This window comes from Callithrix jacchus, chromosome 5 (assembly GCF_049354715.1).
Source record: "Callithrix jacchus isolate 240 chromosome 5, calJac240_pri, whole genome shotgun sequence".
NCBI lineage: Eukaryota > Metazoa > Chordata > Mammalia > Primates > Cebidae > Callithrix > Callithrix jacchus.
This window is the reverse complement of record NC_133506.1, coordinates 47,622,804-47,649,846: the sequence shown is the minus strand read 5'-3', so window position 1 is coordinate 47,649,846 and position 27,043 is coordinate 47,622,804. Positions and strand designations below refer to the sequence as shown.

The following is a 27,043-nucleotide window of genomic DNA, read 5'->3' as shown; positions in this document are numbered from 1 at the left end:
GGCTCCAACCAATGATCACTAATTATATTTAGATTTTATGTCTTTCATTTCCACTAATCAGGAACAGTTAGGCATTTATCTTTCATAAGCTTGACATTTTTGAAAAGTATAGGCAAGAGATTTTGTCAAAAGGGCCTCAGTTTGGGTTTATTTGATGTTTCTTTGTGATTAGATTCAGGTTATGCAGTTTTAGCAGGAAAAAACATCACAAAATGATGTTCTGTCTTTCCTGGTCATCACGTACAAAGGCACATGAGGTCTCTTTTTCCCATTACTGTGGTGTTAACTCTTGTCCCTCGGTTAAGGATGTTCCTGCCAGCTCCCCTCTAAAAGTTATTACATTTCCCTTTGTAATTAATCTTTCCTTGTTTTTTGCTTTTTGGTTTTTTTTTGTCTTTAGGTTGCCAATTCAAGACTGCTTATGGCATGAAGGACATGGAGCGGCATTTAAAAATTCACACGGGTAAGTAGCAGTTCTTTAGCACATGTGCCCTAAACACCTGCTCTGTGCTAGGAGCTGGGGATCCACATAGGTCAGACGAATGATACCACTCCAAACGTCACTGGCTCTTACGGGAATGCAAGTCCAGATTTTAAAAAATAAGGTGCCATTTGTACACATGATTTTGGCAGAAAATCTTTAACATAATAAAATCCGGCTCTGGAGAGGACGTGAGCAAAGTTAGCTAAGTGGGAATGTGAACTGCTGCAGCCATTTTGGGAAAATTATTCTGCCAAAATTAATTAAAATTTGAATGTACTTTTTTGCATTTTGAGATGATCCTACAAGTGCGTATGTGTGTGTGATGATTAGTAAAGAAGGGAATAAGGGGAGAGGAAAGAAACTTTTTCTTTTTTTTTTCGAGACAGGGTCTTACTCTGTCACCCAGGCTGGAGTGCAGTAGCACAATCTCACCTCACTGCAACCTCTGCCTCCCAGGCTCAAACGACTCACCCACCTCAGCCTCTGGAATAGCTGGGACTACAGGCAGGCTCCACTATACCTTGCTAATTTTTTTGTAGAGGCAGGGTGCGGGGGTCTCACCATATTGCCCAGGCTAGACTCAAGTGATCCACCCACCTCGGCCTCCCAACGTGCTAGGATTACAGGTGTGAGCCACCACACCTGGCCAAAACTTTCCTTTTATATATCTTTACATTATACCACTGAATACAATGAGTGTGTTATTTTTGTAATTTAAAAAGGAGAGTTTAATAAATACTTGTTTTAAAAGGAGAGAAAAAGATCAGTGCATGGGAAAAGAGAAAAGTGATTATTTCTGGTGATTTTATTTATCTGTAATATATTATTTTTATGTTTCCCAGATTTTCTGCATGGAAAAGAATTGCCTTTAGACTCTTTTTTTTTTTTCAAGACAGAGTCTTACTCTGTCACCCAGGCTAGAGTTCAGTGACATGATCTCAGCGCACTGCAACCTATGCATACCAGGTTCAAGCAGTTCTGCTTCAGCCTCCCGAGTAGCTGGAATTACAGGTGCCTGCCACCACACCCAGCTAATTTTTGTATTTTCTTTTTAGTAGAGATGGAGTTTCACCACGTTGGCCAGGCTGGTCTCAAACTCCTGAACTCATGATCCGTATACCTTGGCCAAAGTGCTGGGATTGTAGGCGTGGGCCACCGCGCCCGGCCTAGACTCTTTTTTAAAAAAGTGTTAGATGCTTGTATTTAAATGATGCAGATTTAAATTTTAAAAGTATAAATATGTATAAGATGCAGTGAATTTTGGCTTTGGCTTCACTAAATGCACAAAGCCTGCTATTTAGCCTCAGTGTTTGGAAGATGAAATAGCCAACAGTTATTTCTTATATTCCTTGGCCATGACCAACAGGTGCCTTATTGCACTGGGTCACCATCATATCTAATCAGCCTCACAGTGTCATGTCATTTGGATTTATTCTAATTATCCAAATGTTAAGTTTCAAGTATTGGCAAGCATTCTAGTGTAATAAGCAATGAAACTCTTCATGTGGGTTTTCTATGTTGAAGTTCCATCCATCAAGCCATAGCATATTTATTATAGAAAGAATAAAGTACTATAATTATTAATAATGATAGGGAAAGCATTGTGAAAGTACAAGTTAGGGCTGCAACTTTGTCTGTTTCTGCAAATCTGCCAAAAATATCTTCTACACAAGTTAGCCCATTTTGTGTCTGTACAATAGCTTCTGCATAACTACAGCGTCTCTGGCTACATTTTCAAGTTCAAAGATTAACAAGGAAGTATCCTTACCTTAGTTACCCTCAGAGAGTGGGGTTGTGCTTAATCACCCCTGGGGTTTGGAGAAGCAACAGCAATAGGGCTCTTTACCAGGAAAGCTGGCTGAAAACCACTGAGCTCTGCCAACGTCCAGCATCTGCTCAGTGTTGCAAAGACATAATGTAGTGACCACAGGAACTACTGAACCACTGACAATGCTGGTAAATTATTGTTCCTGGATTTTTAAATTTGATGACTTAAATGTTTAATAATCAAAATGCTATTTTTTTTTTTCTTTTTGAGACAGAGTCTCACTATGTTGCCCAGGCTGGAGTGCAGTGGCACAATCTTGGCTCACTGCAACCTCCGCCTTCCAGGTTTAAGTGATTCTCCTGCCTCGGCCTCCCAAGTAGCTGGGATTACAGGGACCTGCTACCACATCCGGCTAAGTTTTGTATTTTAAGTAGACACGGGGTTTCGTCATCTTGGCCAGGCTGGTCTTGAACTCCTGACTTCAAATGATCAGGCTGGCTTGGCCTCCCAAAGTGCTGGAATTACAGGCGAGATCCAGCATGCCCAGCCAAAATACTGATTGTTAAAAAACTTGTAGATGTATTGTTAAATCTCAAATATTTATTTTATAATGACAGTGATCAGCTTTGGCTAATTATTTTAGCACTTGGCTTGTTACAATTTGCTCAAAATATATATTTGATATATAAAGAAAAAAAGTGACAGCCACCTCCTTCCATGACCAAAAGTCAGCTGTCCTAATAGTTCTCCATGTCTCATTCTGAAATTTTTGCCTGCCTAGACCAGGTCTAAAACCTCACAAATTTAATTTTTTCCATGTCTTATTAAGTTAACATGATACACGCTCTCGGTGCAACTTGCTGTTTTGCATTTACTGTTGCACATCATTTCACACAGTATGTCATATCCACTTACTCTTTTTCATGGCCAGATAAGGAATTGGTTCAGTAATTTATGCACATCCATACAGTGAAATACTTCACCCTTAAAAACCATGTTGTGGATATGGAGTGATATGAAACAAAATTGCTGTAAGTGCAAGAAAGTAGTCAACAGGGAGGTAGTGCAGTATTTGGCAAAAAAATAAATAAAAGATAGTCCTGAGTTCTAATCCCAGTTGTTGCAAGAATTACATAAAGTAATTCAAAGGCACAGTGCCATTCAAAAAGTAAGTGTTTAAATTAATGTTAGCCAGAATTTTTCATGTACCAAAAACGTATACACACACAAACTGGAAAAATATACATCAAAAAGTTAGCAGTTCACAGGTGGCAAGTTGACATATGCATTAGTGAGGTTCAGATTAAGCTGCTATAAGAGTGAAACTGAAACACCAGCTCAAACAAGATAAAGGTTTGTGTCTGTCCTGTGTAACTGGCCAGAGGTGAGCAGGCAGGCTAGGACAGGCAGGCAGCTCTGTCCTAGGGACCATCCAGGGCACTTAAGTTCCTCCCACCTTATTCTGTTACATTACTCCACCATCTGCAGGTGTGCCACCCTCACCTGCTCACTCACCTGCCCTCACCTGCTCACTCACCTGCTCTCACCTGCTCCCTCACCCCCATGCCTTGGCCAGAAGCAGGAAAAGAAAATGTAAAAGACAAGCGGTTTCTTCTGTGAAAGAGAACTCTCTCTGCTATCCCTCTGATAAAAACTTAGTCACAGATCACACCTAGCTGCAAGCGAGCCCGAGAAATGTAATCTTTGCCTGGTCATCCATGAACTCTGCTGAAACTTAGGTCTTCTAAATTTTAGGGTGCATCTCTGATGTGAAAAGGAAAAAGGAGGGAGTGAATGTAAGAGAAAATTAACAAACCTTATTCTTTTACTTACCTATACTTTAAACTTTTATTTTAATTGCCTTCCATTTTTAATTTATAAAAAATTTTAAGAAATTTACATTCATCATTTTAAAAATTCAAATAATATCAATAAGGAAAATAGAAGAAACTTGCCCTCTCCCAAGATGTTAGCTCTTTGCCAATCATCCACTCAGTGTTTTAGGGTTTTCTGAACATTCTTTGGTGGTTGTATATGACTTTTTTCTTAAGGCAGTGGGAAGTAAGCCTTTTCCTTTTTTAATCTTGTTTCCTGCTGCCATCTGTGTGTGTATGTGTTTGAAGGAGACAAACCCCATAAGTGTGAAGTCTGTGGCAAGTGCTTTAGCCGGAAGGACAAGCTGAAAACTCACATGCGGTGCCACACGGGCGTGAAGCCATACAAGTGTAAGACATGTGACTACGCCGCTGCCGACAGCAGCAGCCTCAACAAACACCTGAGGATCCACTCAGACGAGCGGCCCTTCAAATGCCAGATCTGCCCCTACGCCAGCCGCAACTCCAGCCAGCTCACCGTGCACCTGCGGTCCCACACGGGTAAGTCCCACCTGTTATTTGCTCTCTACGTGCCTCACTTTCTATGGCATAAATCTTAAGCACCTTGAAGCATTCAGCCACAATGTAGGAAATCGAGTTGGAACCTTTGCTCATCTTGTTTGCAGTTTTGTTTTTGTTTGTTTGTTCGTTCGTTTGTTTTGAGACAGACTCTCGCTCTGTCGCCCTGGCTGGGTGCAGTGATGCTATCTCAGCTCACTTCAGTCTCCACTTCCCAGGCTCAAGCAATTCTTGTGCCTCAGCCTCCCAAGAAGCTGGGATTACAGACATGTTGCACCATGCCCAGCTAATTTTCTGTATTTTTAGTAGAAATGGGGTTTTGCCATATTGGCCAGGCTGGTCTTGAACTTCTGACCTGAAGTGGTCTGCCCACCTCAGCCTCCCAAAGTTCTGGGATTATAGGCTTGAGCCACCGCGCCTGGCCTGTTTGCAGTTTTGCTTTTCAGCTGCCCTGAAGAGCTTTTCTCAGTAAAATTGGGGAAAACCATGAAGTGTATAACTTTATACATAGGTATATCTCTTTATATAACTTTATAACCTATTCACTAGTAAAGTATGTAATTGAGGAGGTGCACAAAATGAAATACAGGTATAAGCCATGTATCTTTGATAAATTTCTGCATTATGGATAGGCATTCCCATCATTTTTGAAGTATACTCTAGTTCAGCATGGAACAGCTTGACCAGAAAACATAGAGCAAAATCAGCAGAGTAGGTAACTCAACAAATTACATACCTTTTTCTTTGGTGTATCATTTAGATAATGATTCGGTAATGCTGCAGTAACAACCGTAAAATCTCAGTGGTGTATAATAAACATGTGTTGCTAACGTACTTTAGGTCAGCAGGAAGTTGAATGGACAACTCTGTTGATCTTGGCTTGGCTTAACCACATGTGTGGGGAAGGTGGGGTGCCTTTCAGACTCGCCTGGGGATCTGCTGGCCATGGACTGGCTGGCTGTTCACTGGCCTTGGCTGAGGCAATCTGGCTCTGTTCCATGCATCTCTCATCTTCCTCCTGGGACCATGGACTAACCCAGGCTTGTCCTCATGAGGATGGCAGAGGTGAAGCAAGCCCCAGTCTAACCCATGTCAAGTCTCTGCTTCTATAAGCTGTCAAGCATCACATTGGCTAAAGCAAGTGGCATGGTTCATCTGGTGTCGGGGGTGGGACTGAGCTCCCCTACAGTGAGAGGTCACCACAGTGTTACATGGCAAAGGTCAGGGATGCAGGGAAGGTGAAGACTTGGGACCATTTTTGCAAACAACCACAGTCCACCTTTATCCCCACCATCATTCACGTCTCTGACAGGCAAAATGCACTCACTCTTTCCCAAGAACCCCACAAGTCTCATCCAATTATAGGATCAGGCTAAAAGACCACAATGGCGTGATCTCCCTTGGGTCCGGATTGGTTCCTCTTCATCTGGAGATGGTTGAAATAAAAGACATGTCTGTCATGATACACCCAATATACAGCTGTAAAACAAAAAGCCAAAATAATTGCCATAATGCTATTGTGGAAAGTAGTATAGAAGAACAGAAGGCATCTGTCAGTCCCTGGTCCATAGCATTTCTCAAATTCTTCTGGGCACATATTACCAGGTTTCCCCTACTCAGGGGATAGGGAATGTTTCTTGATTAGGCCTTGGCTCAGCAATTTTTGTTCTTAACCCTGCCCATTGGGACAGCCTTTCCATCACTTTCCGAAGCTACTTCTGAAAAAGGTTGCAAAATGTACCTTTGAGAAACTTTCTCAGCTTGCTTCCTGTCCACCAAAAGCTGCAGGTCTTTTTACCTTTTGTTTTAGTCTAGGCTGGTGACAGTTTTGGTGGTAGAGCTGTCTTTAAAAACATTGTGAGTTTCATATGCATCCATATGCCAAAAGCCATACCCACAGTTCTTTTGGAATCTTGCCTCTTTTTCTAAGCTCAATTATAGGCACTTTTGGCATTTAACCCTCTGTGGGTTTTAGGAGTCCTTTGTCCAGCTGAGAGGACAAACTTGGCACCAACTTAATTCTCACCATTCTTAATTCCCTTTTGGAGATTTTGCTAGAGTCTTACATTCAGACTCTTTATTTCACATTTGGTCTTCACTCTGAGACCAGTTTCCTGGGTACTGTCTTTGTCCCAGGCTTTTGTCTTACTTTGGAAAGCTGGCTGGAGATGAGAAACTATATCCAGCAACTCTTTGACTTTCTAAATTCTGCTTAGAAAATATCTAGTTCTTTTTTTTTTTTTTTTTTTTTTTAGTTTGGCTCTTTTTTGTAACATTTTATCACATGCAGCTTATAAAACACTTCCACTGTTCTGCTTAGAATTTATCTCTTTATTCAAGTCCAAAACTCATTATATACATTTTCTGCCTTCTAAGCTACCACGAGTGACAGTCTTACAAAATGTTTGCCATTAAGTAGTTTGCATTGCCATTTCTTCAGCCTCCACAGGCAACCCAATCTCAAAACCAATGCTCTATATTTTGGTTTTCTGTTATGGCATCACCCTATTTCTAGATACCAATATCTGTATCCATTGTCTGTTGTCACAGTGATGCAACATAATAACCCACAAAACCTCATAGATGCAAAAAGCCTTTTCTGTTTACATGCAGGGATCAGCAGGGCAAACCAGCTGACCTTGGCTGGGCTCTCTTATTAGTCAGAGGAGCTTCTGGTTATGGGCTGGCTGTCCACTGGTCTTGGCTGAGGAAACTAGCTCTGCCCCACGTGTCTCTTGGCCTTCTCCTGAGACCAGCCGGTTGGCCAGGATTGACCTCATGGGGATAACCAAGGTGCAAGCAGGCGAGCCCCAGTGCACATGCCCATTTCAAGCAATTTCTTCTTTCAAGTTACTAAACATGCCATTGGCCAAATCCAGCGACATGATTGAAGCTTTTGTCATGGATCATGAGAGAACATGCCTAACTACGCACATGACAGAGGCCATGCTACAAGGAGGGTGGGAGGTGGGGAGATTTGGGAACATTTTTGTCATCTACAGCAAGTGAAGACATTGGCATAGTCAATGCCAAACTGATTTGCTTCAGAAATTTCCCCCAGTCTACGTTAGAGAAGCTGAAAGATTCATTTATGAAAATGGTTCATTTTGACTTATTATGATGAAGTTACTATTTATAGCAGCACCTTTAAATTGGTCTAGAAGAGTTATGTTTTTCAAAAATTTAAATATGTGCCATTTACACATGGTCTTTGCAGAATGATCACTTTCCCGTTTATAAATCTGTGGCCCTTGTAAAACTGGAAATTAATAGGAGTTTGTTTTTACCCTTTTGGCGATTTGATAGACACCGTCAACACTTGTTTTAGTAGCAACCCAAACTCAAGAAAGATCTGTCAGCTTAAATATATGTCACTTATTCATCCAACATTCTTTAAACCTCACTATGTGCCAGACACAGTGGGAATCAGGTGGTAGGCAAGAAGAGCTTAGAGTCCGGTGGGACTGTTTGTCCAGTATGCCTCACTGAAGAAATGTTTATGTTAAATTAAAAAATAATAAGGCAAACGAGTTTAAAACCTTTGCTTTCATGTCAATAAGTGTTAAGTTCTTGAACTTAGCTGTGAAATTGGTTTTCTGGATTTTCTGAGTTTCACCTCTGCAGATTGCTAAAAAAGTACGAAAAAGGTAATCGCTATAATTTTGGCAGGGATGTAACTGGAAAACCTGGTAAAACATTCTGGAGCGAGGATTCTGTCTTTGAGTCTACAGACGTCTGCCCCTGAGAAATCCATGAGAAGATTTGAGAGGGAGGTCCATGGATGAGAGAAAAAGAAATTACATCTTTATGTTCACTAGCCTGTATTGAAATCTTACATGTCCTTCAATTATGAAAACAGGCAACCAATCTGATAACAGTGCATGTAAACTTGTTGCCAGCAGAAATCAAAAATCTTTTCATAATGATCACTGTCTCAGATAGAGCAAAATATCTTTTACACTCTATTTAGTAATAACTGTAGTTAGTAGACCTGCCGCTGGGTTTTATTCTTGAATGCATTAATAAAACACACATTGGCATATCACAATTTTTTTCTTTGATAACTATTTTAATATAATTGGTTTCTTTTATATTCCTGTTGGTTTTCACTTTATTTGTTACATTTAAAACATTATCTGAGAAGGGTTCCACGGGCTTCACTAAACTGCCAAAAAGAGTTGTAATGGCATCAAAAAGGTTAAGAGCAACATTCTAAGGCAGCAAAAGGCCCTTTTTCTGAAAAGGGCCAGATAGTAAATATTTTAGGCTTTGTGGGCCATGCAGTATCTATCACAAATACTCACCTCTACCATTATGGCAGGCAGGTAACCATATGTAAACAAATGGGCATGGCTGTGTTTCAGTAAAACTTGATTTACAGAGATAAGCTGTGGGCTAGAGCCTGTCTCTATAAATAAAACTTTATAAAACTTTATTTATAGAGACAGGCTCTAGCCCATAGGCTGTAGCCTACTGCTCCTTGTTCTAGAGTTTCATATACATGATCTTGGTGGTATTCAATCATACAAAGCATTTTTTTTTAGGTTTAGGTTTAGGCTTCTCGGTGTTCTAGAAGCTTGTTCAGTTGCCCCGTGCCATCTTGGTTTGCATTCATTCAGCAGCTCATGGTGAAGTAGCAGACCCTATGTCAAAAAGCTGGAACACCATCCCAGTCTTTTGAGTTTACGGCCTGAGAAAGCAAACATCATTATATGCACAGATAATTACCTAGCATCTAAAGATACCAGATTTGAAGTCAGCCTGGTTTGGAATCCAACCCCTGCCTTGTACTACGGGGCAGCCAAGAACAAGTTATATAGTCTCTCGGGGTCTCAGCCTTCTCCTCTGTGTGATTGTATTTAAAAAAACAATATTAATAATAGTGGGCGATCTTCCCAGCATCACGAGAGACCATGCTTGTGGAGTGCTCAGCATAGCGCCTGCCATCCTGGAAGCAATTGAAGAATCTTAGCTGCTTTTTGCTTGCTTAAACAATATCGAAATGAGAGGTCGCCAATTTGCTTGAATTGTCATTGCTTCAGATAATTTGGACTTGACATTCATTGAGGAAGTAAATTTGGAATATGGTATCCATTCAGATGTTTGCAATTTCACTTTCCCTGCTCATCTTTCGGCGAATATGAATTTAAAAAACAAAATCAAGCAGCTGGATTTTGTAACTTCACAAGTAAAGAACGCAGCTGGCAATATGGGATAAATAAATTTTGTGCAATAAAGACATCTTTATTAATAAAGCTCTGCATGAAATATAAGTTGGGTGTTTCAATCATTGTAAAACCATACTCCAGTGAGTGCAGCTCGGAACTGGCCCATTTGAAAATGTATCGTTGAATCTGTTACAATATGTAACTCAGTCCAAATCAACGGGTTATGCAAAAGTCTGCAACTGTGAACCATTACCTAGCAGAGTGGGCACATTAATTGTATGAACGATAGTTTGAGTGATTTAAAGAATATAACATGCATATTTGCAAATCTTATTTTATTTGGGACAGTTAAATTGCTCTTTTCAGTCTCCCATTTTTCTTCTGGGTTTGATGCTGGTATTGGTGGTGGTTTGGGTCTGGGGAAAGAAAAGAAGCCCTGCCCCTCTTTCCCCCGCTCCCAGGGGCTGCTGAAACTCTGCACCCACCCGCCTTGGTATAAGCGGTTTTCTGGTGTGTGCTTCGGGGGGATCCGCTGTGGTTGTTGCCTGCCTGTTCTTATCGAAACTCACCTTGTGTTGACAGGCGACGCCCCCTTCCAGTGCTGGCTCTGTAGCGCCAAGTTCAAAATCAGCTCGGACTTGAAAAGGCACATGCGGGTGCACTCGGGGGAGAAGCCTTTCAAGTGCGAGTTCTGCAATGTCCGCTGCACCATGAAGGGGAACCTCAAGTCGCACATCCGCATCAAGCACAGCGGGAATAACTTCAAGTGTCCACATTGCGACTTCCTGGGTGACAGCAAAGCCACCCTCCGGAAGCACAGCCGCGTGCACCAGTCGGAGCATCCTGAGAAGTGCTCGGAATGCAGCTACTCCTGCTCCAGCAAGGCTGCCCTGCGCATTCACGAGCGCATCCACTGCACCGACCGCCCTTTCAAGTGCAGCTACTGCAGCTTCGACACCAAACAGCCCAGCAACCTGAGCAAGCACATGAAGAAGTTCCATGGGGACATGGTTAAGACGGAGGCTCCGGAGAGGAAGGACACGGGCAGGCAGAGCAGCCGGCAGGTGGCCAAGCTGGATGCCAAGAAGACTTTCCACTGCGATATCTGTGATGCCTCCTTCATGCGGGAGGACTCGCTCCGCAGCCACAAGAGACAGCACAGTGAGTACAGTGAGAGTAAGAACTCGGACGTGACCGTCCTCCAGTTTCAGATCGACCCCAGCAAGCAGCCCGCCGCGCCCCTCACTGTGGGACACCTCCAGGTGCCCCTCCAGCCCAGCCAAGTGCCTCAGTTCAGCGAGGGAAGAGTCAAAATCATCGTTGGGCATCAGGTGCCCCAGGCAAACACCATCGTCCAGGCTGCTGCCGCTGCAGTGAACATCGTCCCGCCAGCCTTGGTGGCCCAGAACCCAGAGGAACTCCCAGGGAACAGCCGGCTGCAGATCCTGCGCCAGGTCAGTCTGATCGCCCCCACTCAGTCCTCGCGGTGTCCCAGCGAGGTGGGTGCGATGACCCAGCCGGCTGTCCTGCTGACCACTCACGACCAGACAGACGGAGCCACTCTGCACCAGACTCTCATCCCCGCGGCCCCAGGTGGCCCCCAGGAAGGCTCTGGCAATCAGACTTTCATTACCAGTTCGGGTATTACTTGCACTGACTTTGAAGGCCTAAACGCCTTGATTCAGGAGGGGACAGCAGAAGTGACCGTGGTGAGCGATGGAGGCCAGAACATCGCAGTGGCCACCACAGCACCACCGATCTTCTCCTCCTCTTCCCAGCAGGAACTACCCAAGCAGACCTACTCCATCATCCAAGGGGCAGCCCATCCAGCTTTGCTCTGTCCCGCAGACTCCATACCAGATTAGTGCTTAAGAAACAAAAGGGGTGGGAGAAGTGAATTACAGAAAAAGAAATCATAAGTAGAATTCCTTAAAAGCTTTGCTCTTAATGTTTTCTTTGTTTCGTTTTGTTTTTGAGACAGACTCCAGCTCTGTCACCCAGGCTGGAGTGCAGTGGCATGATCTTGGCTCACTGCAACTTCTGCCTCCCAGGTTCAAGCGATTCTCATGCCTCATCCTCCCAAGTACCTGGGACCACAGGTGTACGCCACCATGCCTGGCTAATTTTTGTCTTTTTAGTGAGACGGGGTTTCATCATGTTGGCCAGGCCGGTCTTGAACTCCTGACCTCAAGTGATCTGCCCATCTCGGCCTCCCAAAGTGCTGTGAGCCACCGTGCCTGGCTGTGGTTTGCCCTTAATGTTTTTAAGGTTGGTTGTGAATCCCCCTGACCCCATAATAAATTGTAATTTTATACTGCTTACTATAATTTTTTTTAATACTGTAACAACTTTGAGACCACCTCTGAATGGTCATATATAACTGTTGTAGAATCTTAAATGTTACCAAGACGATTCCAATGAGGGGTTGGAATTAAATGCATTAAGTAGTGAATATATGTGTTTAGTTCCAACTTAATTTTCCAACCCGAATAAAGGTTTTTGTCCATCTTATTAAATTTGTGTAGTAAATGGTACTTCCTAGCCTCTCTTTTACCCCATTCTGGAATACCCCACAGAGTTTGGGGGTATTCATGTTTTATAACATACATGTAAGTCTGTTGGCATGAAGGACCATTTTCTACATAATGTCACATGGATACTTGACCTAAAAAAATGTTTAGTGCTAATGAGCAGAAAATGAATCGTTCCCTAATAAATTGATACCTGATTAAAATATACTAAATGTTAATGATTCTTTAGAGTCAAGGTAGGATTGGGGATGATGGGATGTGAGTCATTGGTCAAAGAGAACTTGAAGCAGCAAAGGTTTTGAGTCCTCTCATAAACATCACACAAACATCTTACCTCCTCCACAGTCACACTAAATAGATGTGGTACCTCAAGTGATAAAGTGATCCAGCCAAGTGTTTTTTTCATTTTGAAACTTCAGACTGACAATCCTGGCATTTCTGTTTAGTTGTAAATATAATCAAAGTTCCTACTAACGATTAAGACAGAATTTTCTAGAATACCATTTTGGAGATGTAAATATCTCTGCAGAATCCAGATGAATGGATTGAGAAAGTATCTAGATTGATTTTTTTTTCCAACGCCTAGGAGATATTGAGAAGAGGAAAATTCAAATTGTGTTGCTTTACAGTGAAACAGTGAAATGCTGTTTGATCAGTAGGTGGCGCCAGAGAGCAACCTAGAATCACCTATATTTGTACCTTAAATCATTCTCTAGGTTGTAACAGCACTCATTTCTGCTGCTGTCAGCAAGGATTGGTGAGGAGGGGAGCTTACTGTTGTGACAGAAGCGTATTTAGAATATTATGAGAATCATTAGATACATTTTTACCGGAGTTGTCACCACTTTAATTCTTCTCTAACATAAACTTATTTAATCAAAATTGTTAGGGAGATCATCTCACTTTTATATGAAGATATGATTTTATTTATTTATTTGGCAATGACAAGCTAAAGAAACATAAAATAATGATGTTAGAAACTTCGCTAGTTTTCCTGTTAGAAAAGGCAACGTTCACTTCCTTTGGGAATAGCTACAGAGTTAGAGCTGGGTTTTGCCGCCTTGCCTTCCTTTTTTGAGCCATAATATTTGAAAACAGTTTTGATGACTTGCTGTATTATATTTGCCATAATTTCTTTATTTTCCTGTCAGCAATGATAATAGTTGTTAACTATGATTTTTGGTAAGGAACAGAAAAGGGTTGGAGTGTACAATGTTAGTGATTTTAGCAATTTTGTCACTTTAGACTTACTGGTTACAGCTCTTTAGAAAACTGTTCTGCTACTGAATTTCAGCTGAGAAATTTCCACTGTCATGGGCCTATTTTCTACATCTCTCTTTTTTTCCCATTTTTTTCAACTGTAAAGAATTTTTTCCTGATTATAGTGTATGTTCAAGATAGAAAATATGAAAAACAGAATATTATTAGGAAAGAAATAGAAGTTACTAATAATCTTACTGTCCAGATACAAACTATACAGATTATAATCATTTTGATGGACTTCCCTTCAATCTTTTTTATGCTTATGTATATATGTTTTCTACTCCAGTTATAAAGTTGTAATTAGGCATAATTTTTTCATATTCTATATTTCCTTTTGTATCTGTAAATCTCTACCTACTAGATGCCTTCCATACATATACATACACATACGTACATATGCATGCATAGACATGGACACACATGCATATTTTACTTGTTGTTTTGTCTTTTTACAAACTACAACAGTAAAATTTATTCTTCGGAATAAATTATATGCAGAATTGTGTATAATTATGTATACACAAAAACCAAGCCAACAACTTCCAGCCCCTCCCTATTCTCACCCCACCTAAGGTAAGTCATGTTAGGTCCTCTTTGTTCTTACCCATATACATAGACTCAAAAGACAGCATAGAAAAGGTTTTTCCTATTTCTATAGTAATTATATCATACTCTGTACATTTCTCTGCAACTTGCTTTTATTATTCCATCTGACAGTCCTATGAGTCAATACAACTAGACCTAATTTTTTTAAACAAAAGTTATAGATATGCAGGCTTTAGTCCGTCATCTTGCTATTATGATTATTTAGGTTGTTTGCGGAATATTTCTGCCATTACAAACTACCACACTAAACATTCCACATTATTTTTCGTAATTGCCTTTTTTTTTTTCCATAAGTAGATTCAAAAGAGTAAGTTTCACGGAGTTTCCGTAGTTTGTACTTGCATAAATACGGATTAACTTTCACATGATAGTCTCATCTATGATGTGGGCCCAACTACCCTTGGAAGTTTTGTCAATCTACTGTGTGAAAACAGTTATCTGGGCTTCGCGCACTCCCCCAGCTGGTGGTGTGGTCTGCGTTTTCTGGGACATCTCTGCATAGGTTGGTTGACCGTGTGTGCTTCTCTCTTCTATGAACTCAGAACTCTTACTCCCTCCTTTTTCTCCTTGCTTGTTGGGAAGTTGGGGACATTAACCCGACCTCGGTCACACATTACTGAGTTTCCTCCCCTCCTGTCATTGTCTTTTGACTTGTTGTACTGTCACCATGTAAAATGACTGTCTTTTTATGTAGTTAGAGTCTTCTGTTGTTTCATTTGTGGCAGCTGTATTTTCTAAGAATGTTCATCCTTCCCCCAAGATTAAATTGGTTTTCTCTTTAGTGTTTTTACTGCTTGCTTGTTTGTTTTTAGTTAGCATCTTGCTGCAGCCAGAATTCTTTTTTTATTTTTTCTTGTTTTGAGATGGAGTCTCACTTTGCCGCCCAGCCTGGAGTGCAGTAGCATGATCTCAGCTCACTCCACCCTCTTCGTCCCAGGTTCAGGTGATTCTCCTGCCTCAGCCTCCTAAGTATCTGGGGTCACAGGCATGTGCCAACATATTATATTTTCATTTATAAAATATAATTTTTTTTTTTGAGACAGACTTTCGCTGTTGCCCAGACTGGAGTGCAATGGCACGATCTCGGTTCACTGCAACCTCCGCCTTCTGGGTTCAAGCAATTCTCCTGCCTCAGCCTCCCGCGTAGCTGGGACTACAGGCGCGTGCACCACCATGCCCAGCTAATTTTTGTATTTTTAGTAGAGACAGGGTTTCACCTTGTTGACCAGGATGGTCTTGATCTCTTGACCTCGTGATCCACCCGCCTTGACCTTCCAAAGTGCTGGGATTATAGGTGTGAGCCACCGCGGCCTATATAATTTTTAAAAAATATATAAATTTTTATATCTTTAGTAGAGACAAGATTTTGCCATGTTGGCCATGCTGGTCTCGAACTCCTGGCCTCCAGTGATCTGCCCACCTCAGCCTCCCAAAGTGCTGGGATTACAGGCATGAGCCACCACATCCAGCCTAGAACTCCCTATGTTCTGATGAACAGGTTTGACTGCTTGCTTATGCCAGGACCATTTGTTAAATAAGATATTATTTTCCTGAAAACTGAAATCCTAATTTAACCCATAGTGTAAAGTTCATAAATATACTTCCGAACTTCTTTAATCTGGAAGATTAAAGATCTGAGATTCCAGAAGAAGACCTAGCTTGCCAAAATCACATATTCGATCATATTAGCATTAAGCTTAATCTTTTATACTTACAAAGCTTCCCTGTAGCTATTACTTTCCCAGATTTTCTTAGCAATTCTTGTTTATTCTTCCAAAGGAACTGTTATTTTATCCCATATCTAAACCACCCCCACCTAAAAAGAAAACCTTTTGGAGATTTTTATTGAAATTGCATCAGTATTGTATATGAACTTATAAAAAGAATGACTATAAAAATATTGTCTTCTACCCTTTATGTAATTCCTATTATAAACCATATTCAGTCAAATTATTGTAGTCTATTATTATTATTATTATATTATTATAAGGTCTATGTTTCTCTTTTTTTTTTTTTTTCTTGAGACGGAGTCTTGCTATGTCACCCAGGCTGGAATGCAGTGGTGCAATTTTGGCTCACTGCAGCCTCGGCCTCCTGGGCTCAAGCAATTCTCCCACCTCAGCCTCTTAAGTAGCTGGAATTACAGATGCCTGCCACCCCACCCGGCTAATTTTCTTTTTAATTTTTTTTTTATTTTTAGTAGAGATGGGGTTTTGCCATGTTGGCCAGGCTGATCTTGAACCCGGCCTGAAGTGATCCACCTGCCTCAGCCTTCCAAAGTGCTGGGATTACAGGCGTGAGCCACTGTTCCCAGCCCTGTGTTTCCTTATTATTCCATAATTTTATTGTAATTGTGAATAGGAATTTTTGCATTTGTTGCAAACATCAAGAAAAGTCAAAATACGGTATGTCTATATTAAAGAAAAATTCTCAGTAATTAATAGTATTTATTAGAAATTCTTGATCTCTGATAAATATTATTTATAATTATATGATATAGTCTTTTATTTCTAGATTGTTTTATCTCTTCCCTTAGAATACTTGTACTACTTATTTTGTTTTCTTGTCCTGTTGCCTAAGCCAGAATCTGCAAACGGTGCTGATACAGCTGGCATCCTTGCTGTGTCCCTAATTCTATCTTCAGAATTTTCCATTGTGATATACACCATTCCTTTGGATAATGGTTTTTATGGAACTTAGGTCATTTTCTTTCACTCCAGTTTTCACTTTGAGTGTTTATCAGGGTGGGTTGCTGAATTTTATCAAATATCTTCTTAAAACCGTTAGCCGTATTTGGGTTTTGCACTTCAATATGTTGACACAGTGAATTCATGTAGCACATAGCCTCGTATATTAAGTCACCTTGCATTCCTGGAACAAATCCTCTTGGTTTGGTGGAGTATTCTTCCAAAACACTGCTGGATTTCATTTTCTAATATCTTATTTGGAAGTTTTACAACTCCAGTCATGTGATGCATAACAGCATTTTGGCCAACGACAGACTGCATATTACAATGGTGATCTCACAATAATAATAGAGCTGAAAAATTCCAGTTGCCTACTGATTTCTTGATGATCCCGACGCTACATAGGCTGAGGCTAATGTGCATGTTTGTCTCTTCATTTTTTTTTTAAGTTGAAAAGGTAAAAAAAAAAAAAAAAAATAGAAAACGTTTATAGAACAAGGATATAGAGAAAGTATATTTTTGTACGGTTGTACAATGCTTGTGTTTTAAGCCAAGTGTTATTACAAAAGAGTCAGAATTTTTATAATGAATCCATGTATAAAGTAAAAATGTTACAATAAGCTATACTTAGTACTGAAGAAAGAATTTTTTACATACATTTAGAAGAGTCTAAGTGTGCAGTGTTCATAAAGTCTGCAGTAGTACACAGTCATGCCCTAGGCCTTCACATTCACTCACCACTCACCCACCGACTCACCCAGAGCAACTTCCAATCCTGTAAGCTCCATTCATGGTAAGTGTCCTAAACAGGTGTACCATATATTTTATCTTTTATACCATATTTTTACTGTACTTCTGTCTTGTTTTTGAGACAGGGTCTTACTCTGTCTCCCAGGCTGGACTACAGTGGCACAATTACAGCTCACTGCAGCCTCGACCTCCCCAGCCTGATCCTCCCACCTCAGACTCCCAAGTAGCTGGGACCACAGGCACTCACCACCACATATTTTTTTGTAGAGATGGGATGTTGCCATGCTGCCCAGGCTGGTCTTGAACTCCTGGGCTTAAGTGATCCACCCACCTCAGCCTCCCAGAGTGCTGGGATTACAGGCATGATGGCTCATGCCTAGCCTACTGTATATTTTCTATGTTTAGTTATATTTAGATAGACAAGTACTTAACCATTGTGTTACCATTACCTACAGTACTCAGCACATTCACACGCTGTATGGATTTCTAGCCTAGGAGCACTAGGCTGCACCGTATTTCTCAGAATGGATCCCTGTTGATAAGTGGTGATGACTGTATACACAGACATGCAGCTGGTCTCTAGTTTTCTTTTTTAGTGCTATCTCTGCCTGATTTTTGCTTGCTTCTTATGCAACTCTAAAAATAAACTGGAGCTTGTACAACTCTAAAAATAAACTGGAGCTCTTTTCTTCTTTTTCAGTGACCTGTAATAGTTTGACTATTTCACAAATTATCTGTTGGGTTATCTTGGCTGATGCTTTTCATTATAACATTCTTAACAAATTTCCCAATTATTTTCTGTAATTACTGATCTGTTCAGGTCATATACCTTATCTGGATCCATTTTAGTAATTTATATTTTGCAAAAGGAAAACAAAACCCCTCTGCTCTAAACTTTTAATTATGTGGCTCTATGATTCCAGTTAACTTTCTTTTTGAAATATTTTAATACCTTTGGCATCTGGCATTCATCTCCTTTCTTGTTACTACCGGTTTTCAGGTTTCTTTTTTGTTGTGTTTTTAATCTTCAACTTAGTATCTAAGAGTTTATTTAGTCAGTTGTATCGAAGTAAAAATAGAACTTTCGCTTTTATTTATGTCTCTACCCTTCTGCATTTCACTTATTTCAGCTTTCAGCTTTTATTATTGTAATTATTTTTTTAGACAAAGTCTCACTCTGTCACCAGGCTGGAGTGCAGTGATGCAATCTCAGCTCACTGCAACCTGCGCCCCCCGGGTTCAAGTGATTCTCCTGCCTCAGCCTCCCAAGTAGCTGGGATTACAGGCACCTGCCAACTCGCCCAGATGATTTTTGTGTTCTTAGTAGAGAGAGTTTCACCATGTTGGCCAGGCTGGTCTTGAACTCCTGACCTTGTGATTCACCTGCCTTGGCCTCCCAAAGTGCTAGGATTACAGGCATGAGCCACCACACCCAGCCTCAGCTTTTATTTTTAATAATTCTTTCCCTTGCTTTTCTTTCATTTTATTTTGTAATTCTGATTTCATGTATTAAGTTCACTTATTCAGTCTTTAATAATGAAAACATTTAAAGCTATATGTTGTCCATTATGCTTTCACCTGTGTTAAAAGATCATTTTTTCAGTTAAAATCATGACTGTCATCAAAATATAAGATTAACACATGTCAAATATTTTATTTATTTCATTAATTAAAGGGGGAGTTAGTAAGATATCATAGCAGGTTCAAAGGAGAACAAACAAATGCATGATTACCTATAGGCAATCAGAAATGCTGAAATAAATTCGCTAACAGATGCAAAACTGGTATCTCCAGCATTGTAATCAGCTGTGTTCCATCAAACAAAATCTGTTTGCAGTCCTGTGGATGAGTTATTTTCAATACTGTTTCTGTAACCTACAAAGTTGTAAAATGGCCAGGCACAGTGGTTCACTCCTATAATCGCTGCAGTTTGGGAGCCCAAGAGTTCAAGACCAGCCTGAGCTACACAGAGAGACCCTGTCTCTATGAATAATATTAATAATTTTTAAAAATTCGCCCAGCATGGTGGTGCATACCTGTAGTCCTAGGTACCCTACAGGCTGAGATTAGAGGATCACTTGAGCCAAGGAGGTTGAGGCTGCAGTGAGCTGTGATCATGTGCCACTGTACTCTAGGCTTGGTGACAGAGTGAGACGTCTTTAAAAAAAAAAAAAAAAAAAAAATCCACATCATAAAACAGCTCAAAAACAATAAAGGGCATTAACCTCTATAGAAGCAGATAATCTAGAACTGGGAAATGACAGGACATCCTGTAATCTTTATAGCCTGCAAAATCATTCAAAAATTGTCCTTATATGCATCCCTACAAACTTTTATAGGACATACCCTTCTTTCCATAAATTTCTAGATACTTGGTTATTTCAGTTTTAGGGATGGTTAGTTGGTTGCTTTGAAGGGGATAGGGCCAGAATCCAGGGGTTATATAAAGGTATGTATCCTATTTTTCAAGGACAGGCATATTTTGAAGAAATTGTGAATTTGGTTCCAGATCACAATAAAGTAAATGTCGCAATAAAGGGAGTCACATATATTTTTTAATTTCCCAGCGCATATAAAAGTTATGTTTATACTATACTATAGTCTATTAAGGGTACAGTAGCATTATGACTGTACAAACTACACACTTTAAAAATACAATATTGCTAAAAATGCTAACAATCACGTGAGCCCTTAGCAAGCTGCAGTCACTTTGCTGATAAAGGGTGTTCCTCAGTGTTGATAGCTACTGACTGATCAGGGTTGTGGTTGCTGAAGGCTGGGGTAGCTGTGGTCATTTCTTAAAATAAGACAACAACAAAGTTTGCCACATCAACTGACTCTTCCTCTTTTTTGCCTTTTTTGGTATAAATGTAAGGGGTACACATGCATGCAGTTTTGTTACTTGGATATATTGCATAGAGGTGAAACCTGGGCTTTTAATGTAACCATCACCCAAATAATGTACATTTTACCCATTAAGCAATTTCTTATTTTGTGGGAGAGGGCAATGGAGTCTCACTCTTGTCACCTAGGCTAGAGTGCAGCGTCCGCCACCCAGGTTTAAGTGATTCTCTTGCCTCAGTCTCCCATGTAGCTGGGATTACAGGCATGTGCCACCACACCCATCTAATTTTTGTATTTTTTAGTAGAGATGGGGTTTTACCATGTTGGCCAGACTGGTCTTGAACTCCTGACCTCAGGTGATCCACCCACCTTAGCCTCCCAAAGTGCTGAAATTACAGGCATGAGCTACTGCACCCAGCCGTCAAGAGATTTTCATCTGGGGTCTGTTTATGAAATTTCAGAGGTCTAAGATCTTATTTAGGAAATGGCCCATTAAGCAATTTCTTATCCCTTACCTCTGTCCCATCCTTCTCAGTCTGTAATGTCTATTATTCCACATTGTATGCCCATGTATAAACATTATTGAGCTCCCACTTATAAGTGAGACAATGCAGTATTTGACTCTCCATTTCTCAGTTATTTCATGTAAAATAATAGCCTTCAGTTTCATCTGTGCCACTACAAAAGACATAATTAAATCTCATTTTCATGAAAGATTTGTCTGCAACATCCAGTGCTGTTGGATATCATTCTACTCACAGTAGGACTGCTTTCAAAATTGGAATCAATCCTCTCAAACCCTGCCACTGCTTAATCAACTAAGGCTATGTAACATTTTTAACAGTGTGTTGTCATTTTCACCTTGTTCAGAACATCTTCACCACGAGTAGACTCTATCTCAAGGAACCACTTCCTTTGCTCAGCCCTAAGAAGCAACTCCTCATCCATTCAAGTTCTCTCATAAGATTACAGCAACTCAGTCACATCTTCAGGTTCCACTTCTAACTCTAGTTCTCTTGCTATGTCCACCATCTCTGCAGTTACTTCCTCCACTGAGGTCTTGAACCCCCTCAAGGTCATTTATGATGGTTGGAATCAACTTCTTACAAACTCCTGCTGTTGGTATTTTGACCTCCTCCCAAGAATCATGAATGATCTTGATGGCATTTAGAATGGAGAATCCTTCATCTTGATGTTCTGATGAAAAAACTAAAAAGTGAATAGTGAATCCTTTTTAGAAGGTTTCCAATTTACTTTGCCCAGATGTGTCAGAGGAATCACTATCTATGACAGCTATAGTCTTACAAAATGTATTACTTCAATAATAAGACTTGAAAGTCAGAATTACCCCCTTATCCAAGGGCTACAGAATGGAGGTTATGTTAACAGGCGTGAAAACAACATTTATCTCCTTGTACATCTCTGTGAGAGCTCTTGGGTGACCAAGGTGCATTGTCAATGAACAGTGATATTGTGAAAGGAACCTATTTTCTGAGCTGTAGGTCTCAACATGGGGCTTAAAATATTCAATAAACCATGCTGTAAAGAGAGGTGCTGCCATCCAGTCTTCATGGTTCCATTTCTAGAGCCTAACAGAGTAGATTTAGCATAATTCTTAAGGGCCTTTGGATTTTGGAATGGTAAATGAGCATTGGCTTCAACTTCAAGTCACCAGCTACACTAGCGCCTAGCAAGAAAGTCAGCCTGTCCTTTGAAGCTTTGAAGCCAGACATTGACTTCTCTCTAGCTGTTAGTCCTAGAGGGCATCTTCTTGCAGTAGGAGACTGTTTTATCTACACTGAAAAATCTATTGTTTAGTGCAGCCTCTTTCATCAATGATCTTAGCTAGATTTCTGGGTAACTTGCTGCAGCTTCTGCATCAGCATCTGCTGCTTTGCTTTGCATTGTTATGATCTGGAGATGGCTTTCTTTAAACCTCCTGAACCAACTTCTGCTAGCTTTCAATTTTCTTCTGCAGCTTCCTCACTTCTCTCAGTCTTCATAGAATTGAAGGGGTTAGGGCCTTGCTCTGGATTAGGCTTTGGCTGAAGAGAATGTTATGGCTAGTTTGATCTTCTATTCAGACCACTCAAACGTTCTTCATATCAGCAATGAGGCTTTTTTTTTTTTTTTTTGAGATGGAGTCTAGCTCTGTCACCAGGCTAGAGTGCAGTGGCACCATCTCGGCTCACTACAACCTCTGCCTCCCAGGTTCAAGCGATTCTCCTGCCTCAGCCTCCGGAGTAGCTGGGACTACAGGTACATTCCACCACGCCCTTTTGTCTTTTAAGTAAAGACGGGTTTCACCGTGTTAGCCGAATGTTCTCAATCGCCTGACCTTGTGATTTCCGCCTGACTCGGCCTCCCAAAGAGCTGGGATTACAGGCATGAGCTATCATGCTCGGCCCACTTTCTTATCATTCCTATGTTCACTAGAGTAGCACTTTTAATTTCTTTGTAGAACTTTTCCTTTGCATTCACAGCTTGGCTAACTGATGCAAAAGGCCCAGCTTCCAGCCTGTCTTGGCTTTCAACATGCCTTCCTCACCAAGCTTCATCTCGTCTAGCTTGCAATTTAAAGTGAGAGATGTGGGACTCTTTCTTTGACTTGAACACTTAGAGGCTATTGTAGGGTTAACTGGCCTAATTTCAACATTGTTTAGTCTTATGAAATAGGGAGGCCCAAGCAGAGGAGAGAGGTGGGGAACAGCTGTTCTGTAGAGCGGTCAGAACACACACTACATTTATCAATTAAGTTCTCCGTCTTCTATGAGCATGGTTCATGGCACCCCGAAGCAATTACAATAGTAATATCAAAGATCACCATCACAGATCATGTAACACATGTAATAAAAAGCTTGAAATGTGTCAGAATATGACAGAAACACAAAGTGAGCACCTAGTGTTGGAAAATGGTGCTGATAAGACTTGTTTGATGCAGGGTTGCCACAAACTTCAATTTGAAGAAAAACTCGGTGTCTACAAAACACAATAAAGCTAAGGACAATCAGACAAGGTGTGCCTGTGAAACTATATTTTGGTTTTTGGTTTCTGATATTACTGGGTTTTGGTCTGAAAATGTCACCCGTAAAATACTTGTTTTTTCTCCTTTTTTTTTTTTTTTTTTTTTTTGAGACGGAGTTTTGCTCTTGTTGCCCAGGCTGGAGGGAGTGCAATGGCTCGATCTTAGCTCACCACAACCTCTGCCTCCCAGGTTCAAGCGATTCTTCTGCCTCAGCCTCCCAAGTAGCTGGGATTACAGGCATGTGCCAGCCTGTATTTTTAGTAGAGACAGGGTTTCTTCATGTTGGTCAGGCTGGTCTCGAACTCCTGACCTCAGGTGATCTGTCCACTCAGCCTTCCAAAGTGCTGGGATTATAGGTGTGAGCCACCGTGCTTGGCATGGTTTTTTTTGTTTTTTTTTTTCCAATTTCTACTTTAGGTTTAAGGGGTATATGTACAGGTTTTTTACATGGGTAAATGCATGTCACTGGGATTTGGGGTATAAATGGTTTGGTCACCCTGATAGCAAGCATAGTACCCAATAAGCAGTTTTTCAACCCTCACCCTCCTGCCCCCCTCCACCCTCAAGTATGCCCCAGTGTCTGGTCCATCTTTGTGTCCACATGTACTCAATGTTTAGCTCCCACTTTTAAGTGAGAACATGTGGTATTTGGTTTTCTGTTCCTGCATTAATTCACTTAGGATAATGACCTCCAGCTGCATCCATGTTGCTGCAAAGTACCTGATTTCCTGTAGTTGTGGCTGTGAAGTAGTCCATGGTGTATGTACCACATCTCCTTTATCCAGTCCACCATTGATGGGCATCTAGGCTGACTCCATGTTGCCATTGTGAATAGTGCTGCCATGAACATATGCGCGCATGTGTCCTTTGGTAGAATGATTTGTATTAACGGTATTGCTGAATCGAGTGGTATTTCTAAGTTCTTTGAGAAGTCTCCAAACTGCTTTCCACAGTGATGAAACTAAGTCATACTCCCACAAGAAGCGTACAAATGTTTCCTTTTCTCCTCAACCTTGTGAATATCTTTAATTTTCTGACTTTTTCATGGTAGCCATTCTGACTGGTGTGAGACGGTATCTCACTGTGGTTTTGATTTACATTTCTCTCATGATTAGAATGTTGAGCATTTTTTCATATGCTTGGTGGCCGCTTGTATGTCTTCTTATAATTTAATATAATTTAATAGTTTTCTGTACAGCCATTTACATGACCAATTTTTGTACGTATTTGGTGACTATTAGAGAAGAATATATAGTCTCTGTAGAGTTCACATTTTTATGAATTAATCAATTCTTCTAATCTTCTCTTAGTTTGTGTCTATTTGATAAACTCTGAAGGAAATATTTAAGAACCTCTCACAAGGATTGCATTTTTAAAACCAAGCTTTTCTTGTATTACCAGCATGAGTTTTTCATGAGATTTTGCCATATGTTATTTGATGCATACAACGTTTGTAGCTATTCTATGCTCTTTGCCATTTTTTTCTTTTATTCTTATGTACCTGTTCCTTCTGTTTAATAGCGTTTGGCCTTAAATCATACTTTATCTCGTTAATAACAGTCTAAGTCTTATTTTGTATTATATTTCATTTGCCTGGTTCATATTTGTCCATTCTGTTATTCAATATCTTTATCAGCTTCCCTTTGTCTCAGATAGGAGAATTCAAATCATCTGTATTTCTTACAATAATATATACGTGCTATTATTCACTTCCATCTTTTTAAATATTTTCTATTTATTAAAGTTTGTGGTTTTCTCCTTCTTCCTTTTTCTTTTCTCTAGAAAGTTACATATTCATCTCCATTCTGCTGACAGTTATGTTCCAATTTTTTTGTTGTTTTTTTGAGATAGGGTCTTTCTCTGTCTCCCAGGCTGGAGTGCAGTGGCAGGATCTTGGCTCACTGCAGGCTTGATCTTCCCACCTCAGCCTCCCAAGCAGTTGGAACTACAGGTGTATGCCTCCATGCCTGGCTTATTTTTGTATATTATTTGTAAAGATGAGGTTTTGCCATGTTGCCCAGGCTGGTCTCAAACTCCTGGGCTCAAGCAATCTGCCCACCTTGGCCTCCCAAAGTGCTGGGATTTCAGGCATGAGCCAGGGCGCCCGGCCTACTTTCTAATATTGAACAATGATTGTTAAATATACATTTGTCTACTGCTGTATAAAAAGTAAATATTAACCATGCCTCAGTCTTCCATTAAGAAATCTCCTCCCTGATGAGAGGAAACTTTTGGACTTCATCATCTTCTACAGCCCCCATCCTCAAATTCTGAGTTCTGCTGAGGTGGCTTGTGAGTTTATTTCTAGACTTTTGTTAAGTTTTGCCCGAGAGTATGTTCCTTACATTTAAATTCCCAAATTACCATCTCCATTTAGATTTAACCAAAAATGACTGCATTCCTTGTTCACCATCATTTCTTATGCCCTTCAGCTTCCCTGTGTTGCACCTTTACTCTGATGTCGTTTCCATTTGTGTGGAGTGCTTTCTGGAGCATATTCCTCAGAAGGGCACATAGGTGGGACTTCTTTTGTCCTGGCAGATGAATTATACCCTTGGACATAAGATTCTTTTCTCTTCAGTAGTCATTAAACTCTGTTCTGGTAGAGATGAAAAGTTTGATCCTAATCTGATCCCTTGCTTAGCTGCCCTAGGTCCTGGGGCCCAGCAAAGTTGAGAAAAAAAGCAAGGCACTGGCTCATCCTAGCCAGTCAGGTCGAGAGAACCAATCTCTAAAATTTCTCAAATACAAAGAGGGGCTTGAAAGTGGGAAATGTTATTAATCTTAAAAATTATTTATTTCATCATGCTTCTCAGCAACAAAATTATGGTTATATAAATTGAAATTCACATCGTTTATTTCTGTGATCATAGGGCTCCAAGCTTTAGACATTTCTTCTATATCAAATTATCATTATGGCTAGGCACAGTGGCTCACAACTGTAATCCCAGCACTTTGGGATGCCTTGGCTGAGTTCGGAAGTTTGAGAGCAGCCTGGCCAACATGGCAAACCCCATCTCTGCTAAAAATGCAAAAATTAGTTGAGCTTTGTGGGCCTTCTCTGTCACAGCTCTTCAGCTCTGCTACGGTAGCAGGGAAGCAGCCACAGTCGATATTCAGGGCAGTGGTCGTGGCTGTGCCCCGATAAAATTCCGTTCACAGGAATTGAGAATTCAATTTTGTAAAATTTTCACTTCACAAAATATAATTTTCTTTTGATTTTTGTTAACCAGTTAAAAATATGTTAACCAGGGCACGGGGGCTCACACCTGTAATCCTAGCACTTTGGGAGGCTGAGACGGGCAGATTGCCTGAGCTCAGGAGTTCGAGACCAGCCTGGGCAACAATAGCGAAAACCCGTCTGTACTAAAAATACAAAAAAATTAGCCAGGAATGGTGGTGTGCGCCTGTAATCCCAACTACTGGGGAGGCTGAGGCAAGAGAATCGTTTGAACCCCAGAGGCAAAGCCTGGGTGACAGAATGAGGATCCATCTCAAAAAAAAAGATCAGAGCTCGTTGTGGA

At 40.6% G+C, this 27,043-nt stretch overlaps 1 protein-coding gene across 4 annotated transcripts in view; it reads left to right on the top strand.

The window, feature by feature from the left end:
- Nucleotides 1-27,043, top strand: part of ZFP64 (ZFP64 zinc finger protein) — a 94,501-nt gene that overhangs the window by 26,486 nt on the left and 40,972 nt on the right. For 2 of the 4 annotated variants that reach the window (XM_035298948.3, XM_008996138.5), the window contains exons 4-6: nt 401-463; nt 4,376-4,627; nt 10,396-12,551. In XM_035298948.3, the coding sequence (XP_035154839.3) occupies nt 401-463; nt 4,376-4,627; nt 10,396-11,678 (1,598 nt within the window). In that variant the 3' untranslated portion in view covers nt 11,679-12,551. Of the gene's footprint in view, nt 1-400; nt 464-4,375; nt 4,628-10,395; nt 12,552-27,043 lie in introns of those variants that run through there. The other 2 variants (XM_078375489.1, XM_002747677.7) reach the window with 1 other exon arrangement.